The following is a 21,330-nucleotide window of genomic DNA, read 5'->3' as shown; positions in this document are numbered from 1 at the left end:
TCTTACCTGGTTCTTGCCTGCTTTACCTGTCCCCCACAGGAAGTATGTGTCAAGGTGGGACATTCTATTACAGTTTTTTTCAATTGCTAACAAGCAGTGTTCAATACTGAAACCACGTGTTCCAAACTCTTCACACATTCTGCATTACCAAGATTCATTTTGGCCAAACGGTTAATCTAACCTCCAAAACTCACTCAGACCAACAAAACACTTCATACGTGTCTCAAAATAAGCTTGTTCCACCGATCACTGGCAACAAATTCTCATTCAGAAAACATGCATGTCACTCAGAACACACTGACCTAAAAAACACCAGCAACAGGGAGCATTACATAAATTATGAACTGTTATTTAGTTAGAATGAATTTTCACATAAACAGTATTTCAATATAGAATAACAGATTTTTAATTCATTGAATGTACTAAAGCATACGTATTTAACAAGAATGAATCAGAAATATATATATTTTTTTAATATAGTACTTCATTTGTGAAAATACTGTAAATAGGTGACAAAAGAAAAAAAAATCCTGAAATTCCAGGGCAAAAAAAATAAAAAGTCAACAACACGTGTAGTCTAATCACTGTAAAGTTCTGTGATGGTTCTAGTCCTCCCTCTCTCTTGGATTAGGCCACATGTTCTCATCAACATCACATCTGATGTCTTCTCTGGCAATGTATCTTGGAAAGTATCTTTAGGAATGTCTAACCCAACCCTGGCAGTCTTCAGGAGAAATGTCTCCACACTCCGCATTCATTACCTCCAGTAAAGTCATCTGGTCATGTGGATGGTGGTCATAAACCTTATGTATCATCTCACCTGTTGTTTTGCCGGAAAATTTGTATTATTGACGCAACTGTTGAGCGGGGCAGATTAGGTTGCACCCTTAGACCGGCCTCTCTCAAAGTGAGACCATGGTTTACAACATGGTCAATAATTGTGGCCCTTATTTCATCCGATATCACCGCTCTTGGTCTTCCTCTCCTTTGTCCTCCACGCACTCTCCCTCGTACCACTCCTCTTTCCCCACCAACCTGTCTTCTGTGATCCATATTTCCAAACAAAATCAGTTCCAAGCTACCGGTAATTAGACTAAAACAAGACACCTGGGCTGGCTTTGAGCTGAAATTGCAATTAGCTTGGAATGATTATTATTTCATTTTCATTCATTTTCTATATTTCAAAATAATTACTGCAGAAATGTTTGAAATTTGCCATCATTCTGATTTGAATGTGCTTTTATCAGTTTTGAAAGCAGTGTGTTAGCATATGAAAAATGTCCTGCAAATACATAGTTTTTTGCAGTTTGTGGAGTATGAATGACAAAAGTGTTTGTGAATTTTGAAAAATGTGGTGATTGAATGCATTTTGTCTGAAAGCAATGAAAAATGATTCACAGTTTGGTCCGTAGACACTTGTGTGTCGCTGAACGTGTGAAGAGTTTTGAACATGTGGTTTCAGTATTGAACACTGCTTGTTAGCAATTGAAAAAAACTGTAAGCCATGTTTATTTTTTTGATTCACTTCATCCACATATGTGCATGTTGTAATTGATTACTCTGTTTTGTTTTTTTGTCCGTAGTTGTATATTTTTCATTTTGGTTTTATTGGTTTTGAGGTGTGTGTTTGCATGGTTTTAGTAGTTTATATTTGGAGTTATTGTTGCAGGAATTTGTCCTTTGACATTGATTTGGATTGTGGGTCAAGATAATGAAAAACAGCTGGCTAATTGGACCACACAGCTGAGGATGGGCAGGATTGACAGTGCTTTTAAGGGTTGATTTTGGACAGGCGGGGCGGAGAAAAAGAGACAGGCAAGGAACAAGGAAACGACAGGGAGTCGTTTCAACAAGCTCTCCCCATGTGTAGGCTGACTCAGCAGTGTGTGTGTACTGGTAGTTGGCTGACAGCTAGCCAAACAACAAAATGAAACATGTTCAGATTTCTGTTCTGGAAATGTATGCAAATGAACACTTTTGATAAGGTGTGCCTCATTTGCATATTTAAACATTTTCAGAACATTTGTAAGTCAGAAAAATACTTGCCTTGATGTAAGTAATCAACAGGGGAAGTTTCATAGTGATATCTATCAGTTAAATGTGTCTCTCTAAGTGTATTTTCCTTATTGGACGACCTACTTTTACTCAAGTAACATACATGTTACATACATACATACATATATACATATGCAGGACTTTTACTTTCAACAGGGAGTATTTTTATACATCCTTCACCACCACGCTCTGTAAGTGATGCAACATTACATCGAACTGACAGGAGATGAGGCTGCATCGTCGAATTGGCAACATTAAAGTAACATCCTGCTCGTCTGTGGATATAGCCTTCAAAATAAATCATTCACTGAAGAATTACAAGCTATTTGGAAGACAATTAAATGTGAATATGCTAAGGAAAGGCCTCTGCAATCAAAACAATTGAACATGTATTTTGTTTTATATATTGACTGCATACAATATGTAGTCATATGACTGACACGTGTTTATATAATCTCACCACTGCTAGTACGTAAGCTATCTATAGCAGAAAAAGATGCCCAAACTAGAAACTACTAACTGTTGTATTGTCCAGCTGTAGTTTATTCTCTACATTTTTTAACACATATAGTGTAATTTGTGGTAGAATGTTTTGCTTTTCACTAACTGCTACAACGTGGCTGCACGCTCTTATTTTGAAGACACATTCACTGATTCCGGTTAAACACAATTTGCGTTGACCAAAGGGAGTCAGTGCGGTTGCATCAGTAGCTGTACATCCAAGACACGCTACTGTTTTAGCCGTCAGTGCTACGGATAGCGTCTGAAGAACAAGGTCGGTCCAGCGGCTTCGCCAGTGTTTGTTCGTTCGTGTTGTACATCTGTCTCGTGCGTTAACGTTATAATTAAATAGTGACTTTCACTCGAGCGGAGTTTTTAAAATACTCTACTCAATTAAAAGTATATGCACCCATGGCGAATAACTACTGGCCAATTCTGAATGGGCTCGTGAGACACCAGGCAGCATCTTAGTTCATGGACATCACAGCACGATACAGCAGGCACGTTGCGAAGCTCGCCGCCGCGGACCACCATGAGGCGGAGGAGGGTGCTGGGAATAGATGCACCTGTCTGACAAACGGAAATATTTGCAGCTTTGGCTGTGCCGAGTAGAACAATACCACATAATAATGTATGAGAGCTCCGTAGGCATGTTGTATAGCGTTTCACGTGTTTGGCCAGAGCTATTCAAAGTTGTAATAGGTAGGATTTTGAAAGGAGCTTGGTGTTATTTAGAACATATGGTAATCAGAATCACCTTTATTTGCCAAGTATACGTGCACATACAAGCAAGTTGATGTACTTACAGGCATAGGAATGAAAGCTAGGGACAACAAAGCTGGACAGATAAAGTTCAATATTAGACAGGATTGTTATGTGCACAAGTAGGGCCAGCTGTGAGGGCCAGCTGTGCCAAACTTGAAAAAGTTGAACAGATGGTCCGGGTGCTGGAAGTTTGTGATCCACTGACAGGTGGAGGCTTGGACAGTGAGCTGGGTGAGTTTGGAGCACAGCATGTCTGGGATGATGGCGCTGAAAGGCAGACCACAAGCAGGATCCTTGCGTATGTCCCTGCAGAGTCCAGGTGTTGCAGGATGTAGTGCAGACCCGTGTTAACGGCATCATCCACTGACCTGTTAACACGGTATGAACCTGCAGGGGATCAGGGTGGTCTTTTAAAGTCCTTCAGATGGGTTAACACCAGTCTCTCGAAGGATTTTATGACTACAGACGTCATGGTGACGGTTGATCTGTGATGGAGAGTTTGTTGGGGGCCAGGATGATCGTGGAGCGCTTGAAGCAGGAGGAGACTGCACACAGCTCCAGTGATCTGTAGAGCCGTGTGACGTAGGGGGCGGCTGGTCACCAGACTTTCAGACAGGAAGGGGGGCACACCGTCTGGGCCTGGATACATCCTAATCTTTAATTTTGTAATAACTTTAAAGCTCATATTCAAGTGTTCTGGAGGGGTGCTGAGCTGATGAGCATTTTGTACAATGAATACATATTAATAGCAAAGTAAAACTCAATAATTCTGTTAAAGGCTTGGTAAGGGTTGTAGTTTCGGTGCTGTGACATGAATCTCCCGCTGAACGCCAGAAGGTACAGTTGCGGGTGAAACAACCAAACTACTGACCACGTTGTGTTGCATTGACCCCTCATGCGGCTGTTCACTCACAATAGCTCATTGACGTTAGATTCTATGGACTGAATACATCTTCATATTTAAATTTGGTTTTCAGCTGTTTTTAGCCAATCCTTACAATTGGATATTTTTACATATGTTTACCAGCATTTCTCAGAAATCTAAAACTTTAGAAACATTGTATTAGTTTGCCACAAATGATAAAAAACAAATCTTATTGGTTCTGGACTACATTTAGTTTGTATGCCACAGTATTTAACCTTTCAGATATTAATGTTTTATTGTATAGTTCTAAACTGCACACTAATCAACACTGTGTCTGTCTGTCTTTGTTTCTGTCCCTTTTCCACAGCTGTGAAATGTGTGGAATCTGGGCTTTGTTTGGCAGTGATGAGTGTCTGTCGGTCCAGTGCACCAGTGCCATGAAGATCGCTCACAGGGGCCCCGACGCCTTCCGCTTTGAGAACGTCAACGGCTTCACCAACTGCTGTTTCGGCTTCCACCGGCTGGCTATTGTGGACCAGCTGTATGGTATGCAGCCCTTGCGCATCAAGAAGTTCCCTTTCTTGTGGCTCTGCTATAATGGAGAGATTTACAACCATCACACGGTAAGACACGCTAGCATCTCTGTGATACCATCGGTGTTAGCGGAGGGTTGAGGAGCTCTGTTCTGAATATCTTAAGGTTCAGTGTGTAGGAGGATATAGTGGCATCTGGTGGTGAGGCTGCAGATTACAACCAACTGAAACTTCTCCCGCGGGCCAAGCGTGTAGGAGAACTACGGTGGCCCACGAGGAAATGCTAATGATTCTTTCCAGAGTTGGTGTTTGGTTTGTCCCTTCTGGGCTACTGTAGAAACCTCTCCCTCTGTAGATAGAAATGCCTCATTCTAAGGTAACAAAAACACAGATTCTGAGCTTCAGGTGATTATACACTGAAGAACACATTCTTATTAATATCATATTCATTTTCTGCCAGTAGATCTCATTGGACCTTTAAGAGGACATGCACAGTGCCTTAGTTCTGTTTGTTTAACAACCAGCCAGTTGTCATATTACTAAACCACTTTTTGTGATGCTGATATTATCACTCCAGATTTTATGGATATTTTTTACATAAACAAAATCTTTAAAGTTTGATATATAAAGAGAGTGTGACATTTTATAATGTAAAATAGACTTGTCACTCATCTGATGAACAAACTGTAACGGAAACACTGATCATGTGACACTGATATATCTGTAATAAGATAATATTGGCCAATATGTTTCCCCTGCGGACTCATTGGTTAGACTCTACAGAACACTTGAAACATATTGAAATCTCAAAAGCAAGTTCCGAGTCTGGCGATACGATATGAATCATGACTATGAATCAATATATTGACTCGTAAGCTCTGCTTTGAGAAGGCATACTGAGGGCACACATCTTTACAAATGACATAAAGCGTGGACTGAGTTAATCTTTGCATGCAAACTAATAACTAATAAATAAAAAAATCTGCAATGTTTTTGAGAATTGATACAATATCACAAACCATAATATAGCAATATTGGATATTTTTGATTTTATTTATCCCCTACTGGGCACAAAGTGGAATCGATGACATTGGGCATACATTGTTACCTGGTGGAAACGCAGTTCTAATAACGCGTCTAAAATAACCCCGTCTGTGGTATTTTCTTCCATTTTCTCTCAGCTGAGAAAGCAGTTTGACTTTGACCACCAGACTAAAGTGGACGGTGAGATTTTGCTCCATCTGTACGACCGCTTCGGCATCCAGAAGATGTCTTCTCTGCTGGATGGTGTCTTTGCTTTTATTCTGCTGGACACTGCCAACAGAAAAGTCTTTCTGGGGAGAGACACGTACGGCGTCCGGCCTTTGTTCAAATTCCTCACGGACGATGGCTTTCTTGCAGTCTGCTCCGAAGCCAAAGGTAATGGAATAGTGAATCTGGGTCTCTCGTACTGGTTTTACAGCTTTTTTTTAGCGTTGCTCAACTTGTTGTTATTCTGATCACAGGACTCACGGACATCACCCATGCAACGGCTTCCCCTGCCAACATCGTGGCCCTGCTCCCTGGGCACTTCGAGGCCTTTGATTTGAAGCAGAACGGAAAAGTTCAGTCCGTTCAGATGGATCAGTTTCACTGCTGCACAAAAGAGCCCGCCCATGCCGTCTACGACACTGTGGAGAGACTGCCAACAAGTATGAAAGCGTTCATGTTTGTTGACTCATTGGGTAAACAGTTTGTATGAGTTTCATCTCACTCATGTCTCTGCAGGTTTTGATGAGGAAACAGTGAAAAGCAACATCAGAGCCCTGTTTGAGAACGCCGTGAGGAAACGTCTCATGGCTCAAAGGAGAATTGGCTGTCTTCTGTCAGGTAATTTAAAATATGGAAAATAACATAACATACTTTATATGAACATAAAAAACACACTGTTTCCTCACATCCCAATTCATCCTGTACCAACAACCAGCTCGGTGTGATGGTGTGACATAGAGCAGTGGTTCTCAACTGGTCTGGCTGTGGGGCCCACCATCACCCCTTAATGACAAGCCGCGACCCAAATTTTCAACTTCTCAAACGTATTTAATGAAAACATGGTGCAGTTTGAACCTGAGCTGAAAATGTTCTCTGCAGTCGTAGTGTAGGAGCTCTCTTGTGCAGAGACATTGTTCCTGTCGGTACCCGTCCCACACATGTTTCACGTAAACGAGTAAAACGGCTTCATGCATCCTTGTGCCAGAACCTCGCTGCACAAAACACACTGAGGTTTTTGCCATCTTTTGTCCTCAATGTAAGAAAATCCATATCTCATGTAGTCGGTGTCGTACTTGCGTTTCGCCCAATTAGCACATGAAAACAAATTTTGTGGGTGTTCTTCTATACTGTGAAATGGCGGGTGTATATTAGCATTACAAGCCAAATACTGTTAAGGAGTGTGAATAACTCATAAAAAATCCCCTTCAAAATAATAGCACAGGATGTTTTTTTTCTTTCTTGTTTTCTTTCTCCAGGCAAAGGCCCGCACACTGAAAACGGGTTCCACTAGTTGAGAATCATACTTTCAGTATGCAACACACTTGTTGGTATCAGTTCTGTCCAAATATGTAATTTGCTTAAAATAGAAGTTTACTGCTCCTCATGCAGCCCAGTCACATGGTCAGTATTTGTTACGTTGTCATCAGCTTAGCCTGAATTTCGATATTTCCTGGTAAGCGGTGTTGAGTTCACACGTCCGTGATTGATGTGGCTTGTGTTGATCCTCACTCATGTGGTCTCCTCTCTAGGTGGTCTGGACTCCAGTTTGGTTGCTGCTACGCTGGTGAAGCTGGCCAAGGAGGAGAAGCTGCAGTATCCCATCCAGACCTTCTCCATCGGGTCAGAGGACAGCCCAGACGTCTTAGCTGCTCGTAAGGTCGGTGCTTCTGAAAGAAGGCTGTCGCAGAATGTCACCTCACTGCCCACGATGGCAGCTCCTTCCAGCTGTCTTTTAGCACCGATGTGTGGAGGCAACGGAGCACCTTCAACTATTTAAACATGTGTTCTATTCATCAGGTGCAACTTCATAATAGTCATCCGAAAAAAAATGATGAAAGTCCTTAACAAATAAACTGTTAAAATAACAGATTTTCTAGCATTACTAATAGTTAGTAAAGCTATTTCAATTATCATTGAATTGTTTAACAGCAAAATAAGTACATTACCATTTATTAAAGACAGTGTGACCCATGTTTTCTGACCGCTCAGTTTCTCATGATATACAGTCGGTAATATGACGCTTGTTGTGTTTTTATTCTTCAGGTTGCAGCTCACATTAGCAGCGAACACCACGAGGTGAACTTCACTGCAGAAGAAGGCATCCAAGCTGTGGAGGAAGTCATCTATCACCTGGAGACCTATGACATCACCACCGTACGCGCCTCTGTTGGTGAGTGTTTTCTACATATCTATATCTATAGACATAGATATATATATATATATATATATATATATATATCTATGTCTATAGATATATATATATATATATATATATATACACATTGTGAACAACAGATCTGGGTTGAGATCGGCAGGAGGAGAGCTAGTTAAGGTTAGCTGTTAGCAGCACACAGAGCGGAGCTAACAGCTAACGTTAATGGAGATGCATTGAGTTTCATGGTGATGTGTTCTCGCTCTATTCAGTAAAAAGGAGCAGGAGACAATGGTAAATGATTACGTGGTCATTAAGTGCTCGACTGTAATCTTTAGACAGTTGTTTGAAGGAGATATATAAAATATATATTAGAGCGGGAATTATGACCTGTTTACCTTTCAACAGCTCTAAGTGTTTATTTTAATTTGTTTTTATCGTGGATATTGAATGGGTTCGCGAGAATTGTGTAATTTCACTGGTACTTGTATTGTCTGGTACGGTGACAACTCTAGTTTATACCAAGTGTCATAATCTGGCCTGTTGAGTGTTTATTTCTTACATTTTATGTATGAAATAAGAGACACCACTGGTAGGACGTCCAATTTGTGACATTCATTTTGCATAAACTACCTTTATTGTCGCTTATGATTAAGAAGAGAATTACACATTGTTCACAGTGGATTTGAATCCATAATGGCAACCGATTTGGTTGAGCCGATCAGTAGTCGAGGAGCAGTGGAGCAGTTCAGGGCTTTGTTTCCACATCTGTGAAAGGTCGTCTCACATTTCTGCTGCAGCGCTGCATTCCTCTTCCTCCCGATTGACTCGTCCAGTGAGATTAGTTCAGTGAATGGAGGCAACACATGGGACATTCAGAGGCCACGACCCAGCACTACAATCAATTACACATCATGAGATGCATTGATGAAACCGAATACATGACTGCAAAGCAACTTCATCGAAGTCTGGAATTAAAGGAGCTAAGATCACATCGTACACTTAAAGATGTGTTTTATTTTTATAGTGCATTTAATTTAATTTAAAGCTGTTAGCATATGTTTTTGAATGTGTTATTTGTTATTTCAACAGTTAAAGATGGCGTCGCTCTAGGCCATTATTTATTTGTAATTCATTTTTGGCACAGGAAATGCTCCACAGCATCTGTTCGTAGTGTGAGCCTGATTCACATGCTTCAATGATGATCAATCATCAAGGCTGTTTACATCATCCCTCATAATTGTAGCCATCTTTCAAAGGTTCCTATATGTGCGATTATTAATCATTAATATTTGGGCATGTTTTTTGTTGGGACACCTTCCCGATTCAGTTGAGGAAATCTATATTCTGATTTGGTTATTTCATATGCCAGATCTGTGTGAGTAAACCCTGCTTCCTGTTTCTTCCGCTCTAGGGATGTACTTGATTGCAAAGTACATCAAGGAGAAGTCGGACAGTGTGGTGATCTTCTCTGGAGAGGGCGCTGATGAGCTGACTCAGGGATACCTTTACTTCCACAAGGCAAGTCACTGCTGCTCAATCTGCTTTTGTTAATAACAATATATTGTAGTATATTTAAATAACAAATATAAAGATATTGATATGATCAAGGTGCCACATTACAATATTAATTTGAGAGTGAGGACGTTATTATTTTGGGCTCAGAGAGTCAGCAACAGAAGAAGAACCAGGAAGGTCTGCAGCACATGAACCATGAAACATAAACGTCTAGAAGCCACGATGTAAAACCGAGTCGTGCATTGTGTTTGCGTTGAGCAAAGGTTTGGGCACTACTGCTCTAATTTAGTAAAGTAGTAGCCGCCGGACAAACAAGGAACAAAATGTGGAACCATGTGACCAACTGACCTCCCTGAAGGCCTTCAGACACGACCAGCAGCAGCCGGGTCACTGGACAGCAGTCCAGTGGCAGAAGTTCTACCAAATGTAGAAGTCTACTCTTTTGTTTGTTGTACAATTTGCCTGTATTTGAGGATTAGGGTGCAACACATGGTCTTTATTGAAGTGATTCTGGGACGTAGCCGTTACCTGTGTGCTCTTTAGACAGCCCGAGGTTTCGTTTTTGACAGAAGACTAGATAATGTCGGCCGAACCAGGTCACTGCTTTTAAGGGGAGACACTAGGATGCAAGGCAGGAAGATACAGGGTTTGTTCTCTTTTCTTGTCAGAGCATTGGATTCCTCCATTGCTGTCAGGATGTAATGAGGATTTCAACATAATTATCTTATGTTTACATTTAATGTTCCTTACGGCACATTAACATAAAGAGACGCATTTGGGCTGTCATGCTGGATGTTCATTTATTCATAAATCACAATGATGAAACACGTGTTGAATTGCCATGAGGTCGATGTGAAGGCGTGCATGTTTGAACGGAGGCTTTGTTGGGTGTGTAGTGTTGCTGCTGACGTAGTCGAGTTCCTCCTCCAGGCTCCGACTCCCAAAGTGGCCGCAGAGGACAGTGTTCGACTGATGAAGGAGCTCTACTTGTTCGACGTCCTCCGTGCTGATCGCACCACTGCTGCACACGGGTAAACCCTTCCACATCTACTAAAAGACATGACGCACAAACCAGCAGAGGAAGAGTCGTCTCTTGTTGTCAGGCTTGTTTATCTTTGCCTAATTAAACAATTTAAACTTAATTGAGAATTAAAACAGTTTTCTGTCGCTCGGCTAACTGATCCACGAATTGTTTCAGCTCATTAAAATTGAATGTTGGCTGTGATTTGTTCTTTTATTTCTACGCTGACACACTAATTAATATTAGTGCAACAGCTTTTGATGAATGTCATTTTCAGCCTTGATGGAAGACCTGAAAGGTTTTACAATCTCATCTTTAATTTTTCCACTAAATTGTAAATCATTCATAAGAGCGTTGAACAGCTCCATCAACGGCAAAATGAAAAACACATTATAATTAAGGCAAAATGTGATTAATTATACCTTAATATTGGCTTAAATATCGGCAGTAATGGAATCCATCTAAGCCAATAAGGTAATACTGGTTTTAAATAAGTAATGATGAACAGTGAAAAGTCCGAATAATGGAGCCGTTGACCATTTAATACAAGACCACTAGTTCAGTCGTTTACCCAAATGTCGTCCACTCCTTTCACTTCATTAATAATGTGTTATTAATATGTCTCGGCTCGTCTGACGCTCCTTTCCATCCCTCAGTCTGGAGCTCCGAGTGCCGTTCCTGGACCACAGATTCACCTCGTACTACCTCTCCCTGCCCGAGGAGATGAGGATTCCCAAGGTGGGTTCATCTGAACCCGGTGTGTTTATCTCACGTGTTCCAGCATGGCTTCGTGATAATAGCGTTCTCCTGTCTTAAGCAGCATGGGGTGGAGAAGCATCTCCTCAGGGACTCCTTCAAAGATCTCAACTTGATCCCGGATGAGATCCTGTGGAGGCGCAAAGAGGCCTTCAGCGACGGTATGATGTCTGTGAAGAAGTCCTGGTACGTGTGCCTGCAGGAGCACCTGGAGTCCATGGTATGTGTTCCAGTAAGACCTGCTCAACAGTGTTCACTTTAAATCCGTGTTCTTTCTGGCAGCTCGGTTAGGTTTGCGGTCTTCTTTCACCGTGGACCTGACCAATAAACGACACGAGAATATTCATAATTCATACCTGCAGAGATGTGGATTTGCGTCAGCTGCTCCACTTGTTCACCTGGTGTGCGTTTCCTTTGTCAAGGTTGAAAGGAGTAATAATAGGCTCGTTGGAGATGAGCCAGTCCTGCACAGAATCGACCACCAGCGATCGCCGAACAATGCATGCCGGTTAGATTTGTGTCCGACTTGATCCCGACTTGCTCTCACGTCATGAACGCAGTTTTTTTAACCAACCGCCGCAGGTCCTCTTCACTGACTGCACTTCCCCGTTTCTTTGACTTCCTGTTTATTCTTTGAAGGCGGCTGAAAACTGTCCAACTCAACCCACAGTGTGTTTTTCACCGCCCCCTCATCTCCAACGAGCCCAATGTCTGCTGTCTGGGTTCGGTACACGAAGCCTCCGAGTTGTTGTACTCTATCGTGTACTTTTTGAATATATCCAAATTGGTGTGATTGATTGACGCTTCTATTCGTTGTCTGAAAAATGTACCTTGTTCCCGGAAAAGAAAAACATGACGTCGCTTGTTGTGGCGACTAGTATTTGGGTTCCGTGTGATTGTACTCTGAACAAAAACAACAGATCAATCACAAAGAAATCTGGTTTGAAGATGTGCAAAGGCCTTTAGTCTTAGTCTGTAGAATAAAATGCTTTAGTTTTAGTCACAGTTTTATCCCTCATAGTTATTATTATCTCCGCCTGGAGGATCATGTGACCGCTCAACGGTGTGTATGCGTCTGTGAGTGAGTGAGCACCTCTGTGTCTGTCCGCAGCTAATCTCTCATTCTGCACCATAGTTTGTGTGGCCGGTTATGGCTGCATGCGCAAGGACCTCTAGTTGTTGGGTTGACTCACACTTTGTCAAAACACCTTTTATTGCCTAATTATTACCGCTAATCTTAACCGGCCCCCACATTGAGTTTGAATGAGGTCTGTTTTACGAAGTTTTACAGTCCGTTGGGCAACGTTTAGTCGACTAAAGTCATCACATTTAAGTTATTACTTTCAGTCAAAATGTTCTCTCTTCATTTTTTTTCAAACTAAATGTGTCATGATTCAGCGTCATTGATGCATTTCAGGATGTGACACAGAAGGCCAGATTGTTTCCAGATGATTTAGAAACCAGAGCTCTTATATATTATAATATCTTGCTGCCAAATGAAATATCCAACCTTTGTTTCTTCAGAATGCATTTAATACTTGTTTCTTTACAGGGCTTGTATAAAGGCAATGAAGTAGGCCATGAATATGAGATATGAGTTTACAGATAATCACAATCCCTCCTCTTCATGGTGGAGGTTGGTTTATGGCCCGTTACACTCCACAGTTCATGTTGTTTCTAAGCCCTCTGGCGTTTCTTAGAATAATGCAACAAAAAGCGCATGAAGCTGTGTGTGTACTCTGAGCTACACACAGAGCTTCACTCTGCACGGTGGATGCACCGCTAGAGGACTACGTGAGGGGGACCAGCTCGATAACTTCGTCCTGCTAATTCTTTTTCTTGGACTTCCTCTCGGTTCTTAAAAGAAAAACCTTTTATTTGGGATTGGTGAAAGTAAATTGAGTACTGGCAGGCATATGCAAGTTTCTATAAATCAGAATACTTTTTTGCCGTACGTACGCTAACATTTAGTGTGGGTCTTCCACACCGTTTCATTAATGAGACCCCAGATAATTAACCGTTTAGCTGTGAACACAGGATGCGAATGCTTCTTTTCCAATGTACACAGAAGTGTGTGAGCTGCGTTCTGTCGTCTCTCAGGTGAATGATGACCAGATGGAGAAGGCTCACAAGACGTTCCCTCACAACCCTCCGCGCACCAAAGAGGCCTACTACTTCAGACAGGTGTTTGAGAAGCACTACCCAGGCCAGGCCGAGTGGCTCTCCCATTACTGGATGCCCCGCTGGACCAACGCCAGCGACCCGTCGGCCCGCACCCTGGCCATCTATAAACCTGATAAAGACCAGTGATCCACTGGAGCTGCTGCTGGTCTGTGTGGGTCCGTCAGCAACATGTTGGCCTTAGAACCTTCTACTCTGTGTCATACTCTGTGTCATACTTAGCTTATCTTTGTTAAACTCAGATTCACGTCAGCTTATTTGTAACTAAACATAGCACAAAAAGTAAGGAAATTTGTGTTTGGTAGATTATTTCTTTGTTGCCAAATCTTCTCTACCAAAGCCAACAGAGCGGTTTATCAGAGACTCCAGCGTGGAGAGGAAGGAATGGCCTGACCTCAACCCCATTGAACACGTGGGATCAGCTTGATCGTGCTGTTCGTGCCAGAGTGACCAACACAACCACGTTGGCTGACTTGTGATAAATGCTTTTTGAAGAATGGGATGTATACCACAGCAGTGTGTGAGCAGGCTGGTGACCAGCCTGTTGTGGCTGTGTTTGGTTCTTCCACACGCTACTGAGGCTCCTGTTTGTAAAATGAATAAATTGTTAACTTGCCAATATGTCTTGTTTCTTCAGACTTCAATCATCCAATCCACCAAACAAGAGTCAACAGCAGATTAAGCTGTTTGCCGTTGGCAGAGAAGATTTGGCAAATTTTTCATGGGCACAACCCACATACTGAGCTCTGCTGCTCATCCCACAAATGCATGTTCTTTACAAATGTGGCCCCGTTTAAAAGGGAAATAAACAGGCTTTCCAACGGTATAAGATTTATTGCCAAGAAGTATTGTTACAACAAAGAAATCTACCAAACACATGTCCTTACTTTTTGTGCTACGTTTAGTTATTAACAGGTGTACAAAGGTTTTGGAGAGACAGACGTTGAGCTGAAGCCAGACTGTAGAAATGAAATGTGAGCGACATCATTACAGGTTTAATGACTTCTATATTCTCTTTATCATTAACAGTTAAACCAGCAGTGGTATTTGAGCTTGTACTAGTGAGCCATAACGAGAGACACATTTCAATTGTTAAGATATAAACCGACTCAATCCTCACATCAAATGTTTCTTAATATTTAATAAGCTCTCCTCAGCGCAGAGCAGAGACCGAAGTACCAACACTCGTGGTCAGCTGATGAAATGATCAACTGATCACTCCATATCATTATGTCATAAGAAAACATAAGTAAATAATTTGCGTTCACCTATCAAACTTCCTTTTAAAATGATAGATACCCTGGAACTGTTCAGACTGCGTAAATGGAAGAATTAAGGGAATGAGTGTTCTTCCTCGGTAGTCTCAGTGATTCACCATAAAGACTTGAGGTGTAGAAAGACGTCCTGGTTGGCAGGAGCACCAGTGAATTATGAGCTGTTATGTGGCTGGTGTTAATAGAAAAAAATGAATATAAGTCTGACAAAGTCTAGCTAATATTTGCATAAGCACAACCAACCATGATTAGCAAATATTAATGTGTCCGTTTGATACCGTTAATGAATCGTGGCCGTTGCCATCTTTGTTTTTGGCCATCAATCACCGTGTAGCCCCGCCCTAAAGCATACTCTGCTTTATGGTCTATTTGACTCTAAATGAACATCATGCTGTATAGAAGAAGAGATTGGGACCATAAATAAATAAATCAAGAGAGAAGTAGTCATTTTCTCATAGACTTCTATACAACCAGAGGAGTCGCCCCCTGGTGGACATTAGAGAGAATGCAGGTTTCAGACTCTTCAGCATGGCTTCACTGATCAGAATGGGAAATGACTGCTGGTGTCTTACAGCTAATCCTGACAAGGTCCATCAAAGTCCGACAAAGACCAGTACAAAAGTTCAGGTTGGACTGATCTGTGAGGTCTATATGTGCATTGTGTTTAAACACATGAATGGTTGTTCAATCACCTCAACATTAGTATCTTTTTAAAAAAATGTTCCTGGTACTTCATAGATACTGTGGGCTCATAGATGACCTCAGACATGATGATCCATTTATTTTAGTAGCTTCAGACCACCACTGGATTGTGTACCTGTCTGCATTAGATGCCTGTATGTAAAATGATGTCATGTTTCTACGGTGGTTTAGGGTTTAACCTCAAATGGATTTACTTCAAGCTGCTAACAGCGAAAGGGCTGCTGACTAGTATATTACAAAATATGTGTGAGAAACCTTTTTACAGTTTCTCATGGGTAGAGGTGGGTCGTATGTGAACATTGTCAGTTACACTGTCAAAGCTGTTTAACGTCATCTCTGGCTATGCAAACAGATGTGTGTGTGTGTGTGTTTTATAGATAATGTTCCATTTACCATTACGGCATAAAAAGCTCACGCGGAGGAAAAAATGAACATAGAAGCTCCGTGGTTCTCAACGGAATCCGTTGCCAGGCTGTTGTATTGGATTGCATTCATTATATAGTCCTCTCTGTCATCTTGTCCAGCTAACATCACCGTATCTGTGTGACTTGTTTTCTATAATAATAAATGCCCCTCTGACACTGCGTCCCTGGTGTAGTGCCTCGGTCGACCACCAGAGAGCGCCCTTCACCTCTAAAGACGCTCTGAACCCCAGAACGTTTTGCTTTGTTTTACTCAAGGAATTCACAACTTGCAAGCTGAAAGTTGAACCGGTAAAGAAAATAATTTTAATATTTGTTGAACCATAACACAAAGGTATCCTGTCATATCACACCATGTGTCCAGCTGGAGAACTTCTAAAAGCCACTTGAAAGCCGAAATGGGAACCTTTCCCGGTGTGTTGTATTTATAGAACAATCAGTTGCAATTAAACAGTAATGAGGCACTATACAGTGACTTTGGCGGTGCAATTTTTAGCATACCCTGGGGCATAGCCGTGCTTTGATGGTCCACAACAACATTTAGTCTTTTGTAGCATGGCAGATGGTGGAAAGCGCTCACAGAAACCACTAACATTGATAACGAGGCTCCTCGACCTTCTGCCGGGGCAAATGAAAACGGGCACAGGTACAGCACCGCTACATCACTACGATGTGGAAACAGAATCATTTTTATTCGACTAACAGCTATACACAGTTTGAGGGAAAACAAAACCAGCCTCGGGTGTCCACTCCCACGGAGAAGGAAAGGCTCGATGAGGTGCAGGCTGGTGAACAGGTGACCGCCTAGCGGCGCTTGTCGTACGATTGTATTGTGCTCCACTCATACGAGCCTGCAGAGGGAGAAAGACGTTAGCTTCATCCGGTCCTGTTGTTCCCTAAAAGGTAAGATGTGGCACGAGACATGAGCAGAGTTCCCTTGAATAGGACTTACCCGGCTCTTCTTGGCTCCTTTTCCCCATCAGGCCAACAAAAGAGTTGACTTTATGCCCTTCAAAGTAAGAGGATTTGATTTGAAACAGTCCTCTTAAACCATGCTGTATGGAACTGAACAGCATTATATCATTTAGTTAACTGCAACCAGCATGTTAGACATACTGAGGTCAAAGGTTCCCCCAGTCCCCTCTGAAGAGAGTGTGAAAGTTTATGATTATTTATATTTAATCTCATTGGCTTGTAAAATGTCATGTCATTGTAGTCATTCATTTAATAGTTCCCTACATATTGGTCTCAATGTTAGTTCACAGCTGCTGTCTCCACACTACCGGCTATAATTCTGATGGAAATACAAACACTTTAATTTGACTTTAAAAAAAGAACAAAAAAACATTTGATCATTTACTCCAACGGTTCTGAACCTCTTTGGCTCGTGACTCATTAAAGCAAGTCTGGACTTAGTTGTGACCTGTCATCCCACTATGCATATTATTGTATGTTTGCAGTTAGGGACCACGCTAACAAGTGATTATTCCTCATCAGACTGGTCATTTAAGGTCTGAAGAGAACAAAACGTGGATTTCTCTTTCCACCTTCTGGGGTCCATCTGTGATGCAATAAAATGATGTGTTATGAAACTAAATGTAAGATCAAGTTATTCCAGTGTTTCTTAATGCCATTTTAAAGTGTTTTATGCATATTTTGATCATTATCACCAGTAATATTGTGAATCTCTGTTATTATGGTTCACTATCACAGATAATGTGATCTCATGTATTTTGGTTCTTTATCACAGATAATATTGTGGATCTGTTATTTTGGTTGGGATAGCCGTCGACGTGTTGTAAATGTGACGGACAGCTGCGTCACAGGCTGAAGGGGACCCCTGTCAATCACAGTAATGGACTGTAATATGATCACGGGGAGGGGGGGGGGGGGGAGTATTGGATCGGGGTGCTATAAATTCATCGAGAGCCCTGAGGGAATATCTGACATTACACACATCAATATTTGCATTAGCCTGATGAGAGTTTGCGGTAAATCTATAAAACAGGCCCAGTCACTCGGGGCTGAAACCTCGAGTCGACTGGAGAACAAGAGGAAGACGGTTGTGTGAGAGGGTAGATTGGGGGTAAAATGCGTAGTCCCCTCCATCCGTCACAAGCGTAAACAATCCAATTGAACTCTGGGATGTCCTTGGGGCATTGATCCTCCCCCTCCCTAATGATGAGTGACTTCTAGTCATGCCTGCATAAGAGGAATAAATGAGATGTATGCTTACTTCAAGCTGTGTTGCTTCACAGAGTGAGTGACTAATTTAGACAAAACAACTACCCTGACAGAGGAAGGAGAAAATCCCCTCCTCCTCATTCCTCTTTCCTGTGCGCTCTTCATCTCTCCCCTCTTTGTCGCACACAGACAGACGTCTCTGACTGTGGTCCAGCATTCAAAAAGGGAAATGCAAAAACAATCATCTGTGCTGTCAATTAATTAAACCCTGTGAAATTGTGCGCTCTCCCTCCAATCAACCCACTCTGTCTTAACCACTGACAGAAATATACATATTGAATTGTTTAATACTGTGGGTGAAATATGAAAGGCTTTGCTCTTTTTCCCCAGTGTGCCTCCACGTTTTATGCTTTTTGGAACTCTGCATCTGCAACCACATGGTTCACCTGTCCTTTTTATGGGGTGAGTTCAACAAGCAAGGTGTATACATATATATATATATATATATATATATATATATATATATATATATATATATATATATATATATATATATATATATATATATATGAATATAAATACCCTAACACACCAGCTGGCTCCATGCTTGATCTTTCACTGCTGTCATATATGTACAGAAACCCATTCATCTGATTTCGACCTCCTCATAAGGCTCGAGAATCTAAATGTAATCTTATCATTTTAGTATTTTGAAGCATTCTGAATAATTCACTGGGTTTATTTGAAGCCCAAGGCGCACTAGCAGGGGTGCAGCTCCCACTGAGGACCCTGGCATCATGTTGTAATCTTTATGGAAATGTGCGGGAGATTACATTCCATAATTACAAACTTACACATGGAGGGTATTTCTTCGTTTTTTTGTCAGTCTTCATATATTTAGATGTGATCACTTTTAAGTCAACAACAAAAGGAATGTTAGAGAAAGCACTAAGATTTTCATTTTATAATTTTATAATTTTTTGGAGATAGTATTTGGTGTCTGGGAGGTGAGGGGGTACTTAGGGGGATGTATGACCTCAGTATTGCTAACGCGCTGTACACAGTCGTTTTAAATAAATAAATCCTACAACACCTATAAATGATGAAAAAATGATGGAGACGGGTGTGCTTTTTTTAACTGGACAGTGAGGACGAGTTGTCAGGGAGTTACCCCTTCTTACTGACTTTGAAGAATTACATGACAGCTGAATGTGATGTCGTACTTACTTTTGCGGGTGATCTGTGCATTTGCTGTGGGAGGGAAGAGAGAGAGCAACGTGTTAACAAAAACAGGTCCACAGAGGAAGAGACAAACGGCGTGGCGTGGAGAGCGAGTCGTACCCATGGAGCGTTTCCCCATCAGGCCGATGAACTGGTGCGGCCGCGGCTTCCTTGTCATCCTCAGGAGGATTTCTCTGAATGGGTCGTTGGCAAGCCAGCCGTCCTGAGGAGGGAGAACACAGCTCAATGAATGAGATACAAGCGAGAGCGAGAACCAGTCTTACTGTATATTTCCTGTAAGTGAAAGGTATTTTTATCAGGTCTTATACAAAATATTGTAGAGACCCACACACACACACACACACACACATAAGCCCCACAGAGTAATAATCCATATACAGTTGTAATTTTAAACTTGCATTAAGTGTTTCAGGTATAGTTGCACAGCCTGCATTAGTCCGGCTGAGCCACTATGTCCCGCCCGTTCAGTGATGATTTATTGCGGGCTCGTTCATCTGCCCGTCCGGTCTAAGCTGCTGATGGAGCAGTTTGGCGCGTTTCCAACTTGCAATGTCAAACGCAGGACGTGCGTTTCATGTCGATGGAGACCATTCGGGCTGCAGCTCCCACTGTGCACTTAAGGGTTGATCTAATTTACTGTCGGCTCGCTGCTCCTAGGAGGACGGTCTACTTCTTCATGATGGGTTGTCCTTAAAATCTTATTTTTTTATTTAATTTGTTGTCATTCTTTCACCTGATACAAATCAACTTGTATGGCAAGTTCAACATATTTCCTTGATATAAATAGCATTTGCTGTATCTCTAAATGGTCACTCATTTGGGAATATTTATGAATCTGCAGAGAACAGAGAGGATCATTATCTCACACTGGTTGTTTTTTAGGAAAACTGAAACTGATCAGTCACACAACTGTTTTTTAATTAATTGAGGCGGAGAAGTGTGACACTCAGCAGTCTTAGGACTAATTCATCATATTCTTCTCAAAATGATGGCTAAATGGAGAGAGCAAAGAATGAGCAAAAGATGACAAAAATACACCAAACCACATCTTAAACAAACCGTAAAGAAAACGTGCTGATAACACACTCCTCTAATAATCTGCATCATTATTGCTCCACTCTATACAGAAACTTTACATCGCTGAATTGACATCCCTTAATTAAAGTAAAAAACAAAAGCTGTGCGCTCTTTCATATTTGGGTTAAACAAATGCACAGTAGTATATACAGCTTGTATGCAACTTTCCTCCAGAAGATTAAAAAACAAATATTAATTCAGAATTATTTTTCTCGAGACAAGAAGGGAAGTGGAAATCTTGCAGCAGATTACCTGAATCTCATTACTGTTCGTCCAGTAGTCCGCATCTTCTTTTGGGTCGTTTTCCTCGCAAAAAACTTGGGCGACGGCGAAAAAAGCCATTAAAACCGGTAAAATGACTAACTTCATCATGCCGAACCTGCAATTATCTATGTTAGACTCACTGTTGTGTTAAAGTAACCGACGGTATTCAACTTCAAAACAAAAAAACAACAGCAGCTGTTCTGTGCGCGCACTGCTTCTTCACAAAGAGCTCAACAGTAGTCCATAGCGCGTGAGTGCGTGCGTCAAAAACGCTTTGCCGGGATCCCAAAAAGCTCAGCCCCTGCAGCAAGCTTCTTCCGTCTCGTGCGTCCTCCTGTCCAGAGAGCCTCGCATGCGCTCCTATATATATCAGCCATTCCGGTATCGTGATTACTCGCGACCCCAGTCACGAGTAGTGCTTCAATTTAGTTACAGTCAGAGCGCTTTGATAGCACGAGCTGTACATGTTGTGCGTCACTGGACATTCTCAATCTTTAAGTGTAGTTGTGATCAGATTTGATATATTCATAAGTCATTCAGCAACCTCATTCAGCAACCTGACTGATA

General features: G+C 41.6%; 2 protein-coding genes across 3 annotated transcripts; one reads left to right on the top strand and one right to left on the bottom strand.

The window, feature by feature from the left end:
* Positions 1-2,760: 2,760 nt before the first annotated feature.
* asns (asparagine synthetase) lies at positions 2,761-16,155 on the top strand. 2 transcript variants are annotated; one of them, XM_079176103.1, is made up of 12 exons: positions 2,761-2,830; positions 4,554-4,809; positions 5,901-6,138; positions 6,225-6,410; positions 6,487-6,588; positions 7,500-7,627; positions 8,014-8,140; positions 9,537-9,643; positions 10,571-10,671; positions 11,318-11,399; positions 11,482-11,637; positions 13,518-16,155. In XM_079176103.1, exons 2-12 carry the CDS (start codon positions 4,561-4,563, stop codon positions 13,725-13,727), a joined length of 1,686 nt encoding a protein of 561 aa, XP_079032229.1. In that variant the 5' UTR covers positions 2,761-2,830; positions 4,554-4,560; the 3' UTR covers positions 13,728-16,155. The 2 variants fall into 2 exon arrangements, with proteins under 2 accessions (XP_079032229.1, XP_079032230.1); XM_079176104.1 differs by lacking the exon at positions 2,761-2,830 and adding an exon at positions 3,548-3,700.
* On the bottom strand, positions 15,589-21,087 carry tac1 (tachykinin precursor 1). The gene is made up of 5 exons (XM_079176106.1): positions 20,752-21,087; positions 19,522-19,624; positions 19,408-19,431; positions 16,949-17,005; positions 15,589-16,847 (listed from the first exon to the last, which is right to left on the bottom strand). The coding sequence occupies exons 1-5, from the start codon at positions 20,869-20,871 to the stop codon at positions 16,801-16,803; spliced, it is 351 nt and encodes a 116-aa protein (XP_079032232.1). The 5' UTR covers positions 20,872-21,087; the 3' UTR covers positions 15,589-16,800.
* Positions 21,088-21,330: the final 243 nt, after the last annotated feature.

This window comes from Pholis gunnellus (assembly GCF_910591455.1).
Source record: "Pholis gunnellus genome assembly, chromosome: 16".
NCBI lineage: Eukaryota > Metazoa > Chordata > Actinopteri > Perciformes > Pholidae > Pholis > Pholis gunnellus.
This window is presented reverse-complemented; position numbering and strand designations above follow the sequence as displayed.